Source organism: Panthera onca, chromosome C2, assembly GCF_046562875.1.
Source record: "Panthera onca isolate mPanOnc1 chromosome C2, mPanOnc1 haplotype 2, whole genome shotgun sequence".
Taxonomy (NCBI): Eukaryota; Metazoa; Chordata; class Mammalia; order Carnivora; family Felidae; genus Panthera; species Panthera onca.
In genome coordinates this window covers 67,338,640-67,360,034 of record NC_138347.1, presented here as the reverse complement: position 1 = coordinate 67,360,034, position 21,395 = coordinate 67,338,640, and the positions used below count along the sequence as shown (strand labels likewise).

Sequence of the window (21,395 nt, the reverse complement as noted above, 5' to 3'; positions counted from 1 at the left end):
TCTATACCTTTCTTTTGCCTCTTGATACTATATTTTTTTCTATCCATAAGTATTAAAGTACCTCATTCTTTTAAAAGGCTATACAGCATGTCCTTGTAGAAATGTCAAAATGTACTTAGTGTGTTCCCTATTGATGGGCATTGGATTGTATTTATTAGGCATCACAAACACTGCTGTAGTGAATATATAAGTATATGAGTGCTCTCATAGCCCCAGCCCTAATTTCAGCCCCAGTGATGAATGTTGGGTGATGAGGTTACTCACAAAATAGATTCTTTTTTTGTATATCTCCATCAGCCAAGAAGCTTTATGGTGCTCTGTGATTAGTTAAAATATATAATCTCTCTTATGCTGTAGTTTACAAACCTTAAAACTGGGGATATTGATAGTACCTCCTTGTTGGGGTTGTTTTAATAATAAAAAAGTAAAGTAATGAGGATATATAAGTTTTTATATGTAAAGCTATTGAAATAATACTTAGTGCATAGTACTGCTTATATAAATTATATCTACCATTTACTTCTAAATTTGTTAATGAAAACATTTTTTTGTGTCATGAAAATTAGCTTTTCATTTTGTAATTGTAAAGTTATATCATAATATTGGATATGTTTTTTCCAGCTGTATAGCACCATTTCCTCTCAGTTCCTCAAACCAATTGAAAATCACTTTGAGAATTAAGGAATTAAGGAAAACTACCCAGGCTCAACCAAGTACACTTTAAATAAATTTGAGGAGTGACTTGGAGATCTCACCATTTTCTGTGGGAAAATGTGATTTAAATTCCAAAGCAGATGTGTACCCAGGCATGCACTATCTTCGATTATTTATTTTTTTTTATTTTCCCATGCATTTTGTACTAAGTTTTCTGTGGTTAGGGACATTACTTATATTTCTTTTTATGTTTTTGTGGCTCCTGGCATTATGCTCCATGCCAAGTAGGTACTTTGAAAATAATTATTTATAGCAAGCAGTGAAGACTTTGCAAAAATAATACTTATTAAATTTCTAGTGCCACCTCAACAGACGAGTGTTGAGATCCTGTGGCAGTGTTTGTGGAAGGTGTAGCTAGCATTGACTTGAAAGATTGTTTTATTTGCCTGTTTTATTGAAGGCTGGCCTTGGCATGAAGCCCTGATTTTTTTTCTTTTCCCAAATTGCTAGTCATAATTCTGGTGCTTTATAAAACAATAGCAAAAGCATTTTTTTGTCCCAGCAGTCACACATATTCCTTACATGAATTTATTACAGTGAACATGAATATTTTCCCCCATTTGTCCATTTCTGTCCTACAGTGAGCCTAAACAGAGGGGTAGATCCATCTTTCTTCATTTGGCTTAAGCATGACTACTTTGTCTCTTTTGCCCTCAAGTTCTCAACCTTTCAACTACATAAAGCACTTAACTGTGCCTGAGATACCCTTCCCAATTACATTTCCACATTTTCCTTTTCTGTTGACAGCCATACAAATCACTCTTGAATCATGGAGTCATAGTACTGGGCGTTAGAATATTTGTCAGTCTTCTTCACTTGAAGATGAGGAAACTGTAAGGTAACTTACCCAGCATAGTACAGCCTCTTTGTGTTGGAGCCAGAACTGAAGGCTCAGTTCCTGGCTCCCAATTTGGTGCTTGTTCCACTACTTCCTTTCTCATGGACCTGTCCGATTATTGTATATCTTTGAGAAACTCCTTTTACTTTGACCTGAAATGGTACATCCTTTATACTGATCTTTCCTTTCTTAAAATGTACATATTTTTAAATGGTTATGTGAGGAAAGTAACCTATTTTTCATTTGAAGAGCTTTTTATCTTATTCAGTAATGCTTTTTTAGTAGAGATACTTTGAAATGTATTCATTTCTCTTGAGTGTCAGTTTTCTTTATCTTAAAATGGCAATGATGATGATACTGATCTTGCAGATTTTGTGAGAATTATAGAGAAATTTGTATAAAGTACATATTGCTCAATAATTATTTCCAATAATATTATCATGATCCTATGTTCATTTGTATGTATCTTCATGTGCAGTAATTTTCAGTAGGCTGCTGGTGGAGACACACCCTTCTCAGGAGGATGAATCAAAATCTCATGCATGGCAGTGGTGGATACCAATGGTGGGGAGAGTTTGAGAAAACATTTGGGATTTTAATTGTATATTTGGGGGGAAAAAAAAAAACTTTCCCAATAGAAATTACATATCCCTCACAGTCTTCTTGGCTAATGGTGATATACAAAAGATTTGATTTAGGGCATACCACCTTCAGTATACATGTGTGCATACGTTTGGCCACAGATGATAACGTGTTTTACATTTCTCTAAAGGTCCTATGGTTCTAAGATGGTTGGGAATGTTGCCACAATGTCTGAAATCTCAGTACTTTCTCTATTTAGCCCTAAAGGTAGTAGCAGAAGCAAGCAGTAGAATCCAAGCTAGTTAGAGCAGAAAGTGTGAGTACGAACAGAAGGACTATGATAGAGGTGGGTTGAGGGTTGGTTTGAGAATCTGAAGTGAAGATGATGGGAAGTGGCCAGTGATTGAGGTATTTATAGGTCATGGTGTGTGACCAAGCCACGGGTTAAGTTGAGTAACTCTGTTATAGACGGCTCTAGCTGTTAATTGATTTTTAAAAAGACCTTTTTATTGTAAAATAAAACTGAAGAAGAAAAACACACACACACCAAAAGACATATAGCTTGATGAATTATTAGGAGGTAAGCATTCTTATCATAACTGTGAGGTCAAGAAATCTAACTTTGTCAGTCATCTGAGAAACTCCTCCATTTGCTCTCTCCTTCCTTTCACAGTAATCACTTCCTTGTGGTTTCTCTATGGTTTTATCACCCAAATGTGAATCTTTTCCCTCCCTTCCCCCCTTTTTAACTCAGTGTCTCTTAAGTCCTTTCCTTATAATTTTTGTTGAAGAACTTAGACTTTTTGACCTGTGGAGTTTCCCACACTCTGAGAATTTCACTTTCATGGGGCAATTCAGCATATTCCTGTATCCTTTGTATCCAGTTCTACCATTTTGTTTTCATTTGTTAGCTGAAATATTTTATATGGATATGGATCCCCTTATCTACTATTTGGTTCCTGAATGGTAAAGTTCAAATAGAAAAGTCAAGATAAATCCTTGACTTTGTTAGTTTTCAAGATACTTAGTTTACCTGATGAGTTTAATATGAACTTGTGGATTGAAGTATTTTTGGTGGGTTTCAATCTATTGCAATTGATATTCTTCTTAGAAACTCACTTGTTCCTTTGGCCTGTGAGAACCTTCTCAATTTGGATCCTGGGTCCTTTTTTTTGTTTGTTTTTTGTTTTTGTTTTTTTTAGGAAAAAAATGAAATTCACTTTTATTAATGAAGATATCATTGTGTATACTAAATTTACAAAGAAAAGTCTATCAAAAACCACATAGAACTAATGGGTACATTTAACAAGGTCACATGATACAAGGTCAATATGGAAACATAAATTATATTTGTATGTAGAGCAACTATTTGGAAAATAATAGTAAAACAATATTAGAGTAGAATAAAAAATTTAAATACATAGGGATAAATTCAACAAAGTATGTGTAAACCCTGTACTATTAAAATTATAAAAAAAATACTGACAGAAATTTTAAAAGACCATAATAAATCCCTGTTTCTGGATTATAAAACTGGATCACATATTGGTTTTTTTTTTCCCCCAGGTCCTTTTGACATGACTCTAGTTAGCCTTTGATTGCTTCCTTGCTATTTGTATGACAAGATGTTTTAGGCTTATTGTGTACATTTCCTATTTCAGAACAGGAATTAGCCATTTCTCTGAGAAGCTCTCCTACTTAAAAACATTTTTAATGGTAAATAGTATTGCAAGACCCCAATCTAGCACTAGAGATGTTCATTGCCTCTCAGTTTATCATTATTTTTAAGCCTTTTCAGTGGACAAAGCTAGGAAAATAGATGTACTGAGGTAAAATGCCTTGTAAGTTTATACTGATGCTTTCAACTCAAATCCAAGATCAGTTTTTATCTTGAGGTTCTTAATTTCTTCTGTTTTACACCTGTATTACCTTTTTTCACATTGAAAATATGATAGAATTACTATGCCTGTTAATTGCTCAATTATTGCACTTTAATTCCACATGGTACATGTGGTACTTGTCAAGGAATAATAATACTAATACAGTCACCACTAATGTTGGTTATTGAAAATAGTTCTAAAGGGTTTTTTTTTTTTTTTTTTTTTTTTTTTTTTGTATATATGATTCACATTCTTCCCAGGTTTTCTTCATGGTAGCCCTATATATTGTTAGAGCATGTAATTATTTAATATTATGTTCTCTCCATATCAGTGTTAGTTCTACAAATAACTATATTTAGTGCTTACCACCAGTCTTTATGATGATGTTTCTTTGATCATTTTGGTCATCTCAAGCTTTCTCTTTAGTAGGTGCCTTAGGAAATGTTCGTGGGAAAATTTTTCATGAATTTTCTTGCATGCTTTTAACATTCTCTCTGTGCTTTTTATATCAAAAATGAAGGTCATTTTTGCTGAAAATAAAATCCTTGGCTCACATTTTCTTTCCCTGAATATCTCAAATGTGGAACTCTAGGATATTTTTCCTGGCAAAAACATTATAAAAAGTCTGATATTATTATTATTATTATTATTATTATTATTATTATTATAATTAGACAAGTCACATGATCTTTTGACCTAAATCTTAAAGATTATTTTTAAGTCCATTAGTTTTACTAGAATGTCTTCTTGGTCATTATGGGTTGATAACCCCTGCTACATGGTAGACTCTTTCAATATGTAGCTTCAAAGTTCAAAATTTAAAATTTCAGTTAAATGCTCTTCAGTTTTAGCTTTTTGTGTCTTTTCTGTAACTTTGGTTACAGAAACTTTGGTTTTCTTCTGCAGGGAATTTGGTTGTCCACAGTGCTTATCATCAATCTTTATCACTTTCTTCTGGTTCCCTTTGTATTGATTACCTTTAAAAATTTTTTTAAGAATAAAAAAATTTTTATTGGGATGCCTGGGTGGCTCAGTTGGTTAAGCGTCTGGCTCTTGGTTTCAGCTCAGGTCATGATCTTGGGGTCATGAGATCGAGCCCCAAGTCGGGCTCTGCACTGACAGTGTGGAGCCTGCTTGGAAGTCTCTGTCTCCCTTTCTGTATGCCCCTCCCCTACTCAAACATGTGCCTCCCCCCACTAAATAAATAGTAAACAAACTTAAATAAAAAAATTATTAGGAATAATTTTAGGTTTACTATAGAAAATATGTAGACAGTTTAGAGTCAACTATACTCCTGACAAAGTGAATTTGTCAAAACTAAGAAACCAGTGATGATTCATAACTAACCTCCATACTTTCTTTTAATTTCATTAGTTTCAACATTAATGTCCTTTTTTCTTTTTTTTAAAAATTTTTTTTTTTCAACGTTTTTTATTTATTTTTGGGACAGAGAGAGACAGAGCATGAACGGGGGAAGGGCAGAGAGAGAGGGAGACACAGAATCGGAAACAGGCTCCAGGCTCCGAGCCATCAGCCCAGAGCCTGACGTGGGGCTCGAACTCACGGACCGCGAGATCATGACCTGGCTGAAGTCGGACGCTTAACCGACTGCGCCACCCAGGCGCCCCGATGTCCTTTTTTCTGTTCCAGGATCAAATTATAGGACATCACATTGTATTTAGTTCATTCCTTTTTCTTTCTTTTTAAAAATTGAGATAAGTGTAGAGTCATATGCACTTGTAATGAAATAATACAGAAAGATCCCTTGTACACTTTGTCTTGTTTCCCTCAAAGTTTAAAATTTTATAAAACTTGTGTAATATCACAACCAGGATACTAACATTAATACACTCCCACCTTTATATGTGTGTGTGTAAGTTCTGTACAACTTCATCACCTATCTAGGTTCACGTATCCACTGCTACAGTTAAGATATCAAAAAGTTCCAACACAAGAACACCTTCTGTTGTTTTTTTATAACTTCAACCACCTCCTGCCTTTCTGCTTCCAAACCCTCCATAAGCATGGGCAACCACTGATCTGTCTTCCATTTCTAAAATTTTGTGACTTCAAAAATATTATATAGGTGTAGGATTATATAGTATGTAACTTTTGGAAAATTGGCTTTTTTTTCATTCAGCAGGAGATTCATCGAAATTATTGGTTTGTTCCTTTTGATTGCTGTGTAGTGTTCTATGGTATGTATATACCACAGTTTGTTTAACCATTTTCTTGTCAAAGGACTTCTTTGCTGATTACAGTTTTGGGCTCTTACAACTGAAGCTACTATGAACATCCATGTACAGGTTATTGCGTGAATTTAAGATTTTGTTTCTCTGAGACAAATGCCTAAGAGTAAAACTGCTGGGTCATAAGGTAGTTGCATGTTTAGTTTACAGGTAATTTCTTTTTGATTTATAAAATTATCCTTTATCTTAACTTTCTTTTTTTCCTTAAGGCATGACTTATGAATGTTCATTTTCCTGGGTATTTTTTGTTTGTTTTAGTTTTATCTCATTTCCAAAATGATTTTTAAAACTTTTCAATTATTTCTTGAGTTTCCTCTTCAGTTTTGGGTTTTTCTACTGGGGAAGGTAAATTGATAAATATATTTGTTTTAATTTATTTCAAATCGAAGAAAACCTATACATGTGTTCAGCCAAGTTTGCATCATAGAACAACCTATCAAAGTTTAATCTTTCTTTTGTAAAAGTAAATATGATACATATCTCTATCATATACTTAACTATTTGTGCTCTGGTGTGCTCTTAGTTGGTGTATAAAAATGTATCAATTATAGTCAGCTATTAATTTTTGTTAACAAAATGTTAATATTGGAAATAGATATTGTCATTGTTATTTTTGAACTTTATTGAAGTATAATTGACAAAAATGTACATGTCTAAAGTACACAATGTAATATTCTGCTATACATAGACATGTTAAATGATGACCTCAATCAAGCTAATTGAAATATGGAAAGTACCCATCACCTCACATAATTACCATTTTGTGTTTGTGGTGAGAACATTTAAGATGTACTCTGTTAGCAAATTTCAGGTATACAGTACAGTGGGTTTTTTAAAAAATATTTATTTATTTTTGAGAGGGAAAGAGTGAGCAAGCTGGAGAGGGGCCAAGAAAGAGGAAGACAGAAGATCTGAAGCAGGCCCTGTGCTGACAGCAGAGAGCTCGATGTGGGGGTTCACTTGAACCACCCAGGTGCCCCAATACAGAGTTTTAAAAAAAATGTTTATTTTGAGAGAGAGAGAGAGAGAGAATGAGTCTCAAGCAGGCTCCACGCTCAGCATGGAGCCCAATGTGGGGCTCAATCACACGAATGCAAGGTCATGACCTGAGCCAATATCAAGAGTTGGATGCTTAATCGACTGAGCCACTCAAGTGCCCCTCAATAAAGTGTTATTAACTGTAGTCACCATGCTGTACATTAGATCTCCAGAATTTATTCATTCTGCATAACTGAAAGTTTGTATCCTTTAACAAATATCTCTTTATTTCCCTTACCCACTTTTCCTTGGCAACCACTATTTTACTGTCTGCTTCTACAAGTTTGACTTTTTTAGATTCTGTGCATAAGTGAAATCATGCAATATTTGTCTTTCTGTACCTGGTTTTATTTCACGTAGTATAATGTCCTCTAGGTCCATCCATGTTCTTGTAAATGACAGGATTTCATTATTTTTTTAGGGCAGAATGATATATCATACACACACAATTTTCTTTATCTGTTCATGTATCAGTAGACACTTAGGTTGATTCTATATTTTAGCTATTTGTGAGTAATGCTGCAATGAACATGGCATTTCAGATATCTCTTTAAGATACTGCTTTCATTTCCTTTGGATATATACCTAAAAGTGGCATTCCTGGGTCATATGGTAGTTCTATTTTTAAATTTTTTGAGGAACCTCAAGACCTTTTTGTGTAATAGCTGTATCAATTAATATTCTTACCAACAGTGTACAAGGGTTCCTTTTTCTCCACATCCTGGCCAACACTTGTTATCCATTGTTTTTTTGAAAATAGCCATTCTAACAGGTATGAGGTGATATTGTGTGTGTGTGTGTGTGTGTGTGTGTGTGTGTGTTTAAAATTTAAATTCAGGTTAGTTAACATATAGTGTAGTATTGGTTTCAGGAGTAGAATTTAGTGATTCATCACCTACATATAACACCTGGTGCTCATCCCAACAAGTGCCCTTCTTAATGCCCATAATCCGTTAAGCTCATCCTCCCACCTGATATTGTGGTTTTAATTTGTATTTCCCTGATGATTATTGGTGTTGAGCATTTTTTTTCATACAACTTGCCCATTTGTATGTCTTCTTTGGAGAAATATCTGGCCAGTTCCGTTCCCCATTTTAAAATCAGATTGTTTCTTGCTATTGAATTGTTTGAATTTCTCACATATATTTTGGATATTAATCCTTTATCAGATGTATGGTTTGCAAATATTTTTTCCTGTTCTGTAGGTTGTCTCTTTATTCTGTTGTTTCCTTTGCTGTGGAGCTTTTTAGTTTGATGCAATCTCATTTGTCTATTTTTGCTTTTCTTGTGTGTACTTTTGAGGTCGTATTCAAGAAATTATTGTCAAGACCAATGTTAAGAAGCTTTTCCCCTCTGCTTTCTTCTCCTAGTTCTACAGTTTCGGGTCTTGTGTTTAAGTCTTTAATACAGTTTGAGTTGATTTTTGTGTGCAGTATGAGATAGGGTCCAGTTTCATTCTTCTGCATGTGGATACCAGTTTTCTCAGCACCACTATTAAAATAGGGCCTATCCTTTCCCCATTGTGAATTTTTGGCACCTTTTTTGAACATCAGTTCGATGTAAATGTATGGATTTATTCCTGGGCTCTTTATACTGTTCTAGAGGTCTGTATGACTGTTTTCTGCAAGTATCTTAATGTTTCGATTGTTATAGCTTTATGTTCTATTTTGAAAGCAAAAGTGTTATGCCTCCAGCTTTATTCTTGCTCAAGATTGCTTTGGCCATTCTAGATCTTTTGTGGTTCCATATGGTTTAGATTTTTCTTTTTTTAATTTCTGTGGAAAAAAGGCATTGGAATTTTGATAGGGATAGCATTGAATCTGTAGATTGCTTTGAGTGGTATAGGCTTTTAATAATGTTTTTCAAGCCTGTGAACATGGGATACCTTTCCATTTTTTTGTGTCTTCTCAGTTCCTTTCATCAATGTCTTATAATTTTCAGTATACAAATCTTTCACATCCTTTGTTAAATTTATTCCTTTTTTAAAAAAATATAATTTATTGTCCAGTTGGCTTCCATACAACACCCAGTGCTCATCCCAGCAAGTGCCCTCCTCAATGCCCATCACCCACTTTCCCTTCTCCCCCACCCCACATCAACCCTCAATTTGTTCTCTGTATTTAAGAGCCTCTTATGGTTTGCCTCCCTCCCTGTCTGTAACTTTTTTTCCCCTTTCCCTCCCCCATGGTCTTCTGTTAAGTTTCTCAAGATCCTCTTTCAACAATAGCCAAATTATGGAAAGAGCCTAAATGTCCATCAACTGATAAATGGATAAAGACGTGGTTTATATATACAATGTTAAATTTATTCCTAAGTATTTTATTTTTTAAAATGCTGTTATAATTGGCTTTATTTTCTTAATTTTGAGGGGATAGTTTGTTGTTGGTACAGAGAAACATAATTTTTGTATACTGATTTTATATCCTGAAACTTTATTGAATTAGTTTGTTAGTTGTAATAATTTTTAAAAGTTTTTTAAATGTTTTTTTATTTATTTTTGAGAGAGAGGCAGAGCACCAGAGGGGGAGGGGCAGAGAGAGAGGGAGACCCAGGATCTGAAGCAGGCTCCAGGCTCTGAGCTTTTAGCACAGAGCCCCACCCGGGACTCACTGGAACCCATGAACTGTGAGATCATGACGTGAGCTGAAGTCAGACCCTTAACTGACTGAGCCACCCCAGCACCCTGGTTGTAATAATTTTTTGGTGAAATCTTTAGGGTTTCTTATATGTAAGGCCATGTTATCTGCAAAAAGAAAATTTTGCTGCTTTCTGATTTGGGTGCCTATTATTTCTTTTCCTTGCCTCATTGATCTGGTTAGGACTTCCAGTACTATATTGAATAGATGTGGTGAGAATGGGCATCTTTATTGTCTTTCTGATTTTAGAGGAAATGCTTTTAGCTTTTTACCATTGAGTATGATATAACTGTGGGCTTGTATATGGCCTTAATTATACTGAGGTACATTCCTTCTGTACTTACTCGGTTGAGAGTTTTTATCATGAAAGGATGTTGAATTTTTTTAATGCTTATTCTCCATCTATTGAGATGATTATGTGATATTTATCATTCCTTCTGTTAATTTAGTACATCACATTTATTGATTTGTGGATGTTGAACCATCCTTGTATTTTAGGAATAAATCCTACCTGACATGGTGAATGATCCTTTTAATGTGATGTTGAATTGAGTATGCTGGTATTTTGTTGAGGATTATTGCATCTATTTCATCGGGGATACTGGCCTATAATTTCCTTGTTGTGTCCTTGTCTGGATTCAGTATCCAGGTAATACTGTCCTCATAAAATGAATTTGAAAGTGTTTCCTCTCCTTCAGTTTTTTTTAGACTAGTTTGAGAAGGATTAGCATTAATTCTTCTTTAAGCATTTTTTTAGAGTTTACTAGTGAAGCCATCAAGTTCTGGGCATTTCTTTGTTGAGAGGTTTTTGGGTCAATCTCTATGTTATTGGTTTGTTCAGATTTTGTTTCTCATGATTCATTCTTGATAAGTTGTATGTTTCTAGGAATTCATCTGTGTCTTCCAAGTTATCCAATTTTTTTGCATATAGTTATTCATGGTAGTCTCTTAAGATCCCTTATATTACTGTATTCTCAGTTGTAGTGTCTCCTCCTTCACTTATGATTTTATTCATTTGAATCTCTCTTTTCTTAGTCTAGCTAAAGGTTTGTCAATTTTGTTTATCTTTTCAAAAAACCAGTTACATTGAAAAACTTAGTTTTATTGGTGTTTTCTATTGTTTTTTAAGTCTCCATTTCCTTTATTCCTGCTTTGATAATTATTTATTTCCTTCCTTCTGCTTTCACCTTAGTTTTTCTTTCGCTAGATCCTTGAAGTGTCAAGTTACAATGTTTATTTGAGATCTTTCTTTTTTCTTAATGTAGGAGGCTATCTCCACAAACTTTCCTCTTAAAACTGCTTTTGCTGTGTCTCATTAAATTTCCATGGATATGCCATGTTTCCATTTTCATTTGTCTCAATATAATTTTTTATTTCCTTTGTGATTTCTTCTTTGACCCATTGATTCAGGAGCATATTGTTTAATTTTCACATATTTGTGGATTTTCCAATATTCTTCTTGCTATTTTTTGCATATTAAAAGTAATTTTATTTCTTCTTTTAATGTTTTTTTTCTTTAAATTTAATTCCAGTTAGTGATCATACAGTCTTGTATTAGTTTCAGGTGTACAATATGGTGATTCAGCAATTACATACATCACCTGGTTCTCATCACAAGCGCACTCCCTAATCCCCATCACTTATTTAACCCATCTTCCACCATATCCCCTCTGGTAACCATCAGTTCTCTGTAGTTAAGACTTTGTTTTTTGTTTCTCTCTCTCTTTGATTTTTAGTTTCATACCATTGTCATCAGAAATAATACTCGATATCATTTCAATATTCTTAAATTTGTAAAGACTTATTTTGTGGCCCAATATATGATCTATATCCTAGATAGTGTTCCATGTGCACTTGAAATGAATGTATATTTTGCTGCTTTTGTTATGTTATGTATATGTCTGTTAGGTCCATTTAATTTAATGTGTAGTTCAAGTACATTGTTTTCTTATTGCTTTCTTATGCTTTTATTGCTTTTCTGTCTGGATGACATATCTGTTGTAAGGGAATTGAAGTCTACCACTATTATTGTATTGCTGTCTATTTCTGCCTTCAGTTCTGCGAACATTTGCTTAATATATTTAGCTTTCTGATACTGGGTGTATACATATTTATTTACAAGTATTATATCCTCTTGATGAATTAACCCCTTTATCATTTACCCCTTTACCATTGACCTTTTCTCTGCCTGTCATTACAGTTTTTAACTAAAAGTTTATTTTGTCTTTTATTAGTCACCTTTGTTTTCTTTTGGTTACCATTTGCATGGAATATCTTTTTCCATCTCTTCACTTTCAGTCTCTGTGTAACCTTAGAGCCAGTGAGTCTCTTGTATGCAGCATATAGTTGGATTTTGTTTCTTAAATCCATTCAGCCACTCCATGTCTTTTGATTGTATAATTTAATCCAATTATATTTAAAGTAATTTTTGAAAGAATTTACTATTGCCATTTTATTAATAGTTTTCTGACTGTTGTGTGGTTCATTTGTTCCTTTCTTCTCTTGCTGCCTTTATGGGTATTTCAGTTTCTGACGTATGGCTTTTCATGTCTTACATCATTTTGATTTAGTAGGTTGTAATTTTGAGTTATTTTGAGCATGACTCTTTGACATGCTTCCATTTTCTGTATGGATATTATTCTGCTATTTTTCTTAAAATGACTTTGTATGGAGATTGTGTTACTTTTCAGGTGCTCATTTTTGTGTTAATTTAATGTTGCTAAACTTTTAGAAGGACATTTATTTTGGATAGCCTTTCTAACTTCACAGAGTTCCCTCTTACGTTGTTTTCCAATATTGGTTCAAATATGTGGCCATTGGATTTCTGAGATTTCCTGACTCCTTTTCTACTACCCCCAGCTCACTCTTTATCTGGATCTTCCTTTGTTGTCTGTTGACTCAGTTTTGATGAATTTTGGTTCTGCTCTTACTAGAAGCCCTGTTCTGAAAGAGAGCCATGACTCTTCAGTTTTGAGAGTTCAGGGGCCCAGACTCTTTAGTCATTTTAAATCTTGCAGGCTCCTTGCTCTTATGTGTGTTGGAGTATGGATATACCTCCCTCTTTCAGCTGCTATTCTTTAATTGGCTCAGCACATTTTCCAGTGAATACCCACTGGCTATTTTGTGGTTCTCTTGGTTTATGTGTCACAGTCTTATAGCTTCTGTATGGCAGCATTATTTTACCTCTTTCCTCTTAAGGTTTTTGGATGGAGAATTAAATATGCATAGGACAGATTAACAGGGAAAGCATACAGATTTATTTAGTATAAATTTTAAGTGACACTGGAGCCCTCATAAGGAAATGAAGACTAAAAGAAGCAATTAGAATGGAACACTTATATATTGAGTTGGACAAGGAGCAGTAAATTGTGATAACAGTACAAGGCAAAGGGGTAGTTAATCATGGAAAAGTGACTAGGAAGACAAGGATTCACATACAAGGTTTGTTTGTACAGATTCCTCTTGGCTTCAACTCCCCATCCCTGGAGATAAGAATGTTACTTTCCTTCTAATATAAGGAGGACATCTTCCATATGAGGTTTTGTATCTTGCTTTCAGGAAGAAAAAGGAGAGGTCAGAGCATCCTTCTTGTACCTGCTATTTTTCAAGTGCCTTTAGCTCCAAAATAATCTTTAAGCCAAAGTGACAGATTTTGGGGTGGAACATTCTGCCACTCTTCACTTCCCTTTTCCTCCCACATGGACAACAATGACATGCAGATCTTGTGGCTGTTGGTGGTTTATCTATATCCATGTTTATTTTAGAGTTTGTGGGAAACTTTGTCACATTGTTTTTTTGGTAAAGCCTGTATATGGGTTTTTAGTTTTGTTATCTAGTTGCTTTGTCAATTTTTATGTGGGAAATCAGGAAGTTCCATAATCTGTGCTGTTTGCAATCCCCATTTTTTCAGAGTCCCATCAGTTGGTTGATTTTTTGTGTGTGTGTTTATTCCTGATGTGGTCTGAAAAATCTGAAGATAAAATGATTCTGTTTGATAGAGTAGGTTCTGTTATGACTTTCTTTGATTAGTGCAAATCTATGTGCCTATTAGGCACATAGTTAATGGTGTTCATTTCTTTCACTAATGATTGCTATAGAAAATTCAGTCTTGAGAGTTGAAAACAAAGTTTAGTCTGTGTAATGGTGAGTTGTGATTTTTTTTAACTGACTATAGTTATAAGTCTCACAGCTTGAATGAGTGGTTATATATGGTCCTATATATTTATGTGTGGCCCTATGTTGCCTTTTTAGTAGTTATATATATAGTTATATGTGGTTCTATGTTGCCCTTCTAGGAGTGGTTTTCTTTTTCCTTTCCTGTTTCATGTACATCTTTTTTCTAAGTGTTATATGCTAGTTCGGTTATCCAAGATAACCTGTCATAGAAACAAAGACTTCACCACTTCCTTCTTAATTAAGGACCATGGTTGCCCTAAACATTATTACTGTTCTAAGTAGAAGAAAACTTTAGGGGTAATTGTTTTTAATTCAAGTGCTTATTTTGTACAAGAGCTTTTATATTTCTCCCTGCTGAGGCTTTTGAAGGCCAAATAACATTTTATCATTAAACAAAATTTAGTGTAATTACTTATACTAGTGCTATGCACAGTCCAGTTCTATTTTGATTTTTCCTATCAAAACATTAATATTCTCACTTCTATGGACTAGCAGTTGACACTGATCTGAATGAATGAATGAGTAAATAATAAATAAGGGATGTGTGGGTGTATGTGTATTTATATATTTGTGTGTATTATGTATGTATATTATTTTGTGTGTATTATCTATATTTGTCTTTTTCTTCTTTAGTGAGTTTTTTTAGCTTATATCTTTTAAGGAATTATCCCATTTCTTCTATGTTGATGAATTTATGGGCATAGAATTATTTGTACTGTTGTGTTACAATATTTTAATGTATGTTAGATCTGTACTGATGTCTCCTTTTTCATAACTGATATTGATAACTTGTATCTTTATTTTTTTTTCCTTGGTCAGCCTGACTAGAGCATTATCAATTTTGTTGATCTTTTCAAAGAACAAACTTTTTTTTTTTAAGTTTTTATTTTAATTCTAGTTAGCTAAGGTATAGTGTTATATTTATTTCAGGTGTGCAATATAGTGATTCAACAATTCCATACATCAGAGGCACCTGGGTGGCTCAGTCAGTGAAGCATCTGACTCTTGATTTCGGCTCAGGTCATGATCTCACAGAGCCTTGCATTGGGGTCTGTGCTGTCAGCATAGAGCTTGCTTGGGATTCTCTCTCTCCCTCTTTCTCTGCCCCTCCTCCCTCAAAATAAATAAACAAACATAAAAAGAAAATTCCATATATTACCCAGTACTCATTACAATAAGTGCACTCCTTAATCCCCATCACCTAATTAACCCATCCCCTCACCCACCTCCCCTCTGGTAATCATCAGTTTGTTCTCTATAATTAAGAGTCTGTTTCTTTATTTGTCTCTTTTTTCCCCCTTTGCTTATTTGTTTTTTCTTAAATTCTTCATATGAGTGGTATCATATGGTATTTGCCTTTGTTGGACTGACTTATTTCACTTAGGATTATACTCTCTAGTTCCATCCATGTTATTGTAAATGGCAAGATTCTTGTTATTTTTTTATGGTGGAATAATATTCTTTTGTGTGTACATATATATACATATATATATACATATATATGTGTATATACACATATAAATATGTATGTACATATATATATGTGTGTATATACACATATATATATGTGTATATATTTATATATACACGCATACCATATCTTCTTTATTCATCAATCTATGGACACACTTGGGCTGCTTCCATATCATGGCTGTTGTAAATAAACATAGGGGTATGTGTATCCCTTTGAAATAGTTTTTTGTATTCTTTGGGCAAATACCTAGTAGTGCAATTGCTGGATCATATGGTAGTTCTATTTTTAACTTTTTGAGGAACCTCCATACTGTTTTCCAGAGTGGCTACACTGATTTGCATTCTCACCAACAGTGCAAGAGTGTTCCTTTTTCTCCACATCCTTGCCAACACCTGTTGTTTCTTGTGTTGTTGATTTTAGCTATTCTGACAAGTGTGAAGTGATAAATCATTGTGGTTTGATTTGCATTGCCCTTATGGTAAGTGATGATGAACACCTTCTTATGTGTCAGCCATCTCCATGACTTCTTTGAAGAAATGTCTGTTCATGTCTTCTGCCCATAATTTAATTAGATGATTATTATTTTTTTTGGTGTTGAGTTTTATACTAACCCTTTATAGGATATGTCATTTGCAAATATCTTCTCCCATTCTGCAAGTTGACTTTGCATTTTGTTGATATTTCCTTTGCTGTGCAGAAGCTTTTCATTTTGATATAGTCCCAATAATTTATTTCTGCATTTTCCCCCTTGTCTTAGGAAATATATCTAGAAAAAAGTGCAACAGCCAATGTCAAAGAGGTTACTGCTTGTTCTAAGCAGTTACTGAACACTGCCTGTGTTCTCTTCTAGGATTTTTATGGTTTCAGATCTCACATTCAGTTCTTTAATCCATTTTGAATCTATTTTTGTGTAAGGTATAGGAAAGTGATCCAGTTTCTTTCTTTTTGCATGTTGCTGTCCCATTTTCCTAGTGTTTTCCTCTTCCTTATTGAAGAGAGTCTTTTTCCCATTGGATATTCTTTTCTGCTTTGTCAAAGATTAATTGACCATATTGTTGTGGGTTTATTTCTGGGTTTTCTATTCTGTTCCATTGATCTATGGGTCTGTTTTTGTGCCAGTACCATACTGTTTTGATTACCACAGTTTTGTAATATAACTTGAATTTCAGAATTGTGATGCCTACAGCTTTGTTTCTCTTTTTCATGATTGCTTTTGCTATTTGGGGTCTTTGGTGGTTCCATACAAATTGTAGAATTGTTTGTTCTAGTTCTGTGAAAAATGGTGTTGGTATTTTGAGGGGGGAGGGTTGCATTAAGTCTATTGATTGCTTTGGGTAGTATAGACATTTTAATAATATTTGTTCTTCCAACCCATGAGCATAGAATGTTTTTCCATTTCTTTGTGTCATTTACAGTTTCTTTCTTCAGTGTTTTATAGTTTTTAGAGTACAATTATTTTTCTTCTTTGGTTAGGTTTATTCCTAGGTATTTAATTATTTTTGGTGCAGTTACAAATGGGATTGTTTTCTTAATTTCTCTTCTGCTTCATTATTGGTGTATAGAAATGCAACAGATTTCTGTACATTGATTTTGTATCCTGCAGTTTTACTGAATTCATTTATCAGTTCTAGCAGTTTTTGATGGAGTCTTTTGGGTTTTCTATATATAGTATCATGTCATCTGCAAATAATGAAAGTTTCAGTTCTTCCTTACCAATTTGGATGCCTTTTATTTCTTTCTCTTACCTGATTGCTGTGGCCAGGACTTCTATGTTGAATAAAAGCAGTGAGAGTGGACATCCTTCTCTTGTTCCTAAGCTTAGAGGAAAATCTCTCAGTTTTTGATGTTGGCTGTGGGTTTTTCATATATGGCTTTTATTATGTTGAGGTATGTTCCCTCTACAGCTACTTTGCTGAAGATTTTTATCATGAATTGATATTGTACTTTATCAACTGCCTTTTCTGTATCTATTGAAATGATCTTGTGGTTCTTAACCTTCCTCTTATTGATGTGATTATCACACTGATTGATTTGCAAATATTGAACCATTCTTGTAGCCTAGGAATAAATCCTCCTTGATCATGAATAATTTTTTTAAAATACTAATTTGATTTGCTAGTATTTTGTTGAGGATTTTTAAATCTGTGTTCATCAGGGATACTGACTTGTAGTTCTCTTAAGTGGTGTCTTTATCTGTTTTTGAAATCAGTGTACTACTGGCCTCATAAAATGAATTTGAAAGTTTTCCTCCCTTTTCTATGTTTTTGCAAAATTTTGAGAAGAATAGCTAAATGGTATTCTAGTTTGGTAGAATTCACCTCTGACTTGTTTTGGTGGAAGTTTTTGACTACTGATTCAGTTTCTTTTCTGTTTATCAGTCTGTTCAGATTTTCTATTTCTTGTTTCGTTTTTGATAGTTTATGTGTTTCTAGGAATTTATCTATTTCTTCCAGGTTGTCCAGTTTGTTGACATATAGTGTTTCATAATATTCTCTTATAATTGTTTGTATTTCTGTGGTGTTGGTTGTTATTTCTCCTCTCATTTGTGATTTTATTTGAGTCCTTCCTTCCTCCCTCCCCCCCCCCCCCCCCCCCCCCCGCCAACTTTGATAAGTCTGGCTCCTGGTTTCATTGATCTGTGCTATTTTTTTAGTTTCCATATCATTTATTTGCTCTAATCTTTATTATTTCCTTCCTTTTGCTGGTTTTAGGTTTTGTTTGTGTTTCTTTTTTTTTAGCTCCTTTAGGTATAAGGTTAGGTTGTTTATTTGAAAATTTATTACTTCTTGAGGTAGGTAGGCCCGTATTGCAATTAACTTCCCTCTTAGAACTGCTTTTGCTGCATCCCAAAGCTTTTGGACCATTATATTTTCATTTTCATTCGTTTCCATATACTTTTTTATTTCTTCTTTTGTTTCCTGGTCAACACATTCATTGTTTAGTAGCATATTATTTAACCTCCATGTATTTGTGTTCTTTCCAGATTTTTTCTTGTGATTGACTTGTATTTTCATAGCATTGTGTTCAATAACAATGTATGGTATGACTTCAGTTTTCTTGAATTTGTTTAGGCTTATTTTGTGATCTGTTCTGGAGAATGCTCCATGTGCACTTGAGAAGAATATGTATTTGGGGCACCCGGGTGGCTCAGTCAAGTTAATCGTTCGACTCTTGGTTTCCTTTCAGGTCATAATCTCAGGGTTCATGAGATTGGGATTCTCTCTCTCCCTTTCTCTCTGCCCCTGCCCCACTCACACTCTCTCCCTCAAAATAAATAAACTTAAAAAAAAAAAAGTCTCTTGTTACAGTCTTTGTTTTAAAGTCTGCTTTGTCCCATATAACTATTGGTACTCAAGCTCTCTTTTGACATCCATTTGCATGATAAATATTTCTCCATGCCCTATTTTCAATCTGCATGTATCTTTAGGTCTGAAATGAGTCTCTTGTAGGCAGCTTACAGATGGCCTTATTTTTTAAAATCTGTTCTGTCACACTGTGTCTTTTAATTGGAGTGTTTAGTACATTTACATCCAAAGTAATTGTTGATAGGTATGTATTTACTGCCATTTTATTATTTGTTTTATGGTTGTTCCTGGAGATATTCTCTGATCCTTCTTTGTCTTTATCTCTTTCATAGTTTGCTGATTTTATTTAGTGATATATTTGGATTTCTTTCTCTTTATACTTTGCATATTTATTAGTGGTTTTTGATATAAGGGTACCATTAGGTTTGTATATAACCTTTTCTGCAGGTGGCAGTCTATGTTACATTCAGGTAATTTTAGTTTGAACTTACTCTTTAAGAATCATCTTTTGGTTTTAGTGATTTTCTGTATTTTTCTATTTTCAATTTTATTAGTTTCTGCTCTAACCTGAATTTTTTTCTGCTTATGTTTGTTTTATTTTGCTCTTCTTTTTCTAATTTCCTACAGAAGCAGCACAGGTTGCTGATTTAAATCCCTTTTCCTTTTCTAATATATGCATTTAATGCTATACATTTAAACAAGGATTATATTTAAATTTTAGCAAAACCGCATAGGTTATCAGGAAACCCTCCTGAAAGAATGGGGTTCATGAGGGCACATAAAAAGAAAAATTTTGCTACATCACAGGATTTATTTGACAAAGTAGGAGAGAATAATCTTCTGGCAGGGGAAGGAATGTTAGAAGTTCATGTTTGTAAATGAAATTATGATGAAAGAAAATGGATTAAAGGTAACTTATAAGACATTTTTACTTCCCACAAAACAATTATGTATCTGTATTTTATTTAGAAAATGTTAGTGGTGGTTATTTGAGTGTAGTGCAGTTGCCACTGAAAAGAACACTATGTGACTACACTGCACATACTCAAATGCCTTTTTAAAAAATTTTTTTTAATGTTTATTTTATTTTTTGAGAGAGAGAGAGAGAGAGAGAGAGAGAGAGAGAGAGAGAACATGAATGGGGGAGGGGCAGAGAGAGAGGGAGGGCACAGAATCTGAAAGAGTCTCCAGGCTTTGAGCTGTCAGCCCAGAGCCTGACATGGGGCTCGAACTCACTAACCGCGAGATTATGACCTGAGCTGAAGTCGGATGCTCTACCCAGGCGCCCCTCAAATGCCTTTTTAAAGACATCATCATGCTTTTCACTTATAGATGATATAGTTGCCAGTACAAGAGAAGCCTATGTCCATTTTACTGTTTATGTTTTCTTTTCCTGCAGAAATGCTGAGCCGATTGTCAGGATTAGCCAATGTTGTTTTGCATGAATTATCAGGAGATGACACTGATCAGAATATGAGGGCTTCCCTAGACCCTGTGAGTAGCTCTGTTCTAAATTAAACTGATGAGACATATATTCTATGTTCTTCTGAGGAAAAGGAAGATAGAAGGTTTTAAGCAGCCTCCATTGTACTAGGTGGAAGAGAGGATTAAGAAAAATATTGATACTTTATAAATGATCCTTCTCCTATAAGTTTGTAGCCTATAAGCCACGGTGATGGGAGTCAAGTTCTGGATGAGATTGGAAAGATCTTTCTCATTGCCCCCTGAGCCTTGTTTAGTGCTAGCTAGATTGTTTTAACTTCTCCTCAGGTATATATCCTGTTCCCTAGGAAAGGTTTGAATAATTAGTGGCAGAACTAGGGCACCTTTCAGGTTTGAAGATATGTTTGCTATTGTAAATTTATCCACACTTCTCTTATAGTTTACATTGTATTTTCTGATGGTCACATAAGGAATCAAAAGAAGCCCTTTAGTTTTCTGAAAGACAAGCAGTATTGCCTAGTGGTTGAGAGAACTTTATTCAACTGCTCTCTTAAATTTAAATTTTGGGGTCTTCCACTTGCTAGTTTGTTATATTTGCTTCCCTTTATTTTTCTCTTTGGTAAAATTAGGATAATCTCATAAATGAGATAATGTTTGTGAAATGCTTCACATTTCTAAAATACTCAATATATTTTAATGGCTATGATGATAATTATTGTCTCAGAGTTGGAAAGATTTCTTAAGTACGGAGGTGAGCTGGGGAAAAGATAAAATGATGTTGCAATGAAGGAACTCTTTTCTCTCAATGCTAATGTCTTTTCCCTGGTGCATTGGCAACTTTTTGTCTAAATACTAGGCATTACCCCAAGAATCAGACATGGAATTTAACAATAGAACACAAGAGGATGTTCTGGAGCGCCTGGCTTATGCTGAGCAGTTGGTGGTGGAGTTAAAAGAAATCGTTAGACAGAAGGACATTCAACTGCAACAAAAGGATGAAGTTCTACAGGTACCATGGTTTTCCTCCTTTCCTGCCAAGCATTTGATAAAAGACAGACAC

At 34.2% G+C, this 21,395-nt stretch overlaps 1 protein-coding gene across 7 annotated transcripts in view; it reads left to right on the top strand.

Moving 5' to 3' along the window:
* The window catches only part of GOLGB1 (golgin B1), a 90,220-nt gene that overhangs the window by 2,171 nt on the left and 66,654 nt on the right, over positions 1–21,395 (top strand). For 6 of the 7 annotated variants that reach the window (XR_009612328.3, XM_060639849.3, XM_060639846.3 and 3 more), the window contains exons 2-3: positions 20,292–20,386; positions 21,192–21,344. Coding sequence is in view for 6 of the 7 variants with exons in the window: in XM_060639849.3 (XP_060495832.3) it covers positions 20,294–20,386; positions 21,192–21,344 (246 nt within the window). In the remaining variant the exon portion in view is untranslated. Of the gene's footprint in view, positions 1–6,193; positions 6,213–20,291; positions 20,387–21,191; positions 21,345–21,395 lie in introns of those variants that run through there. The other variant, XM_060639847.3, reaches the window with a different exon arrangement.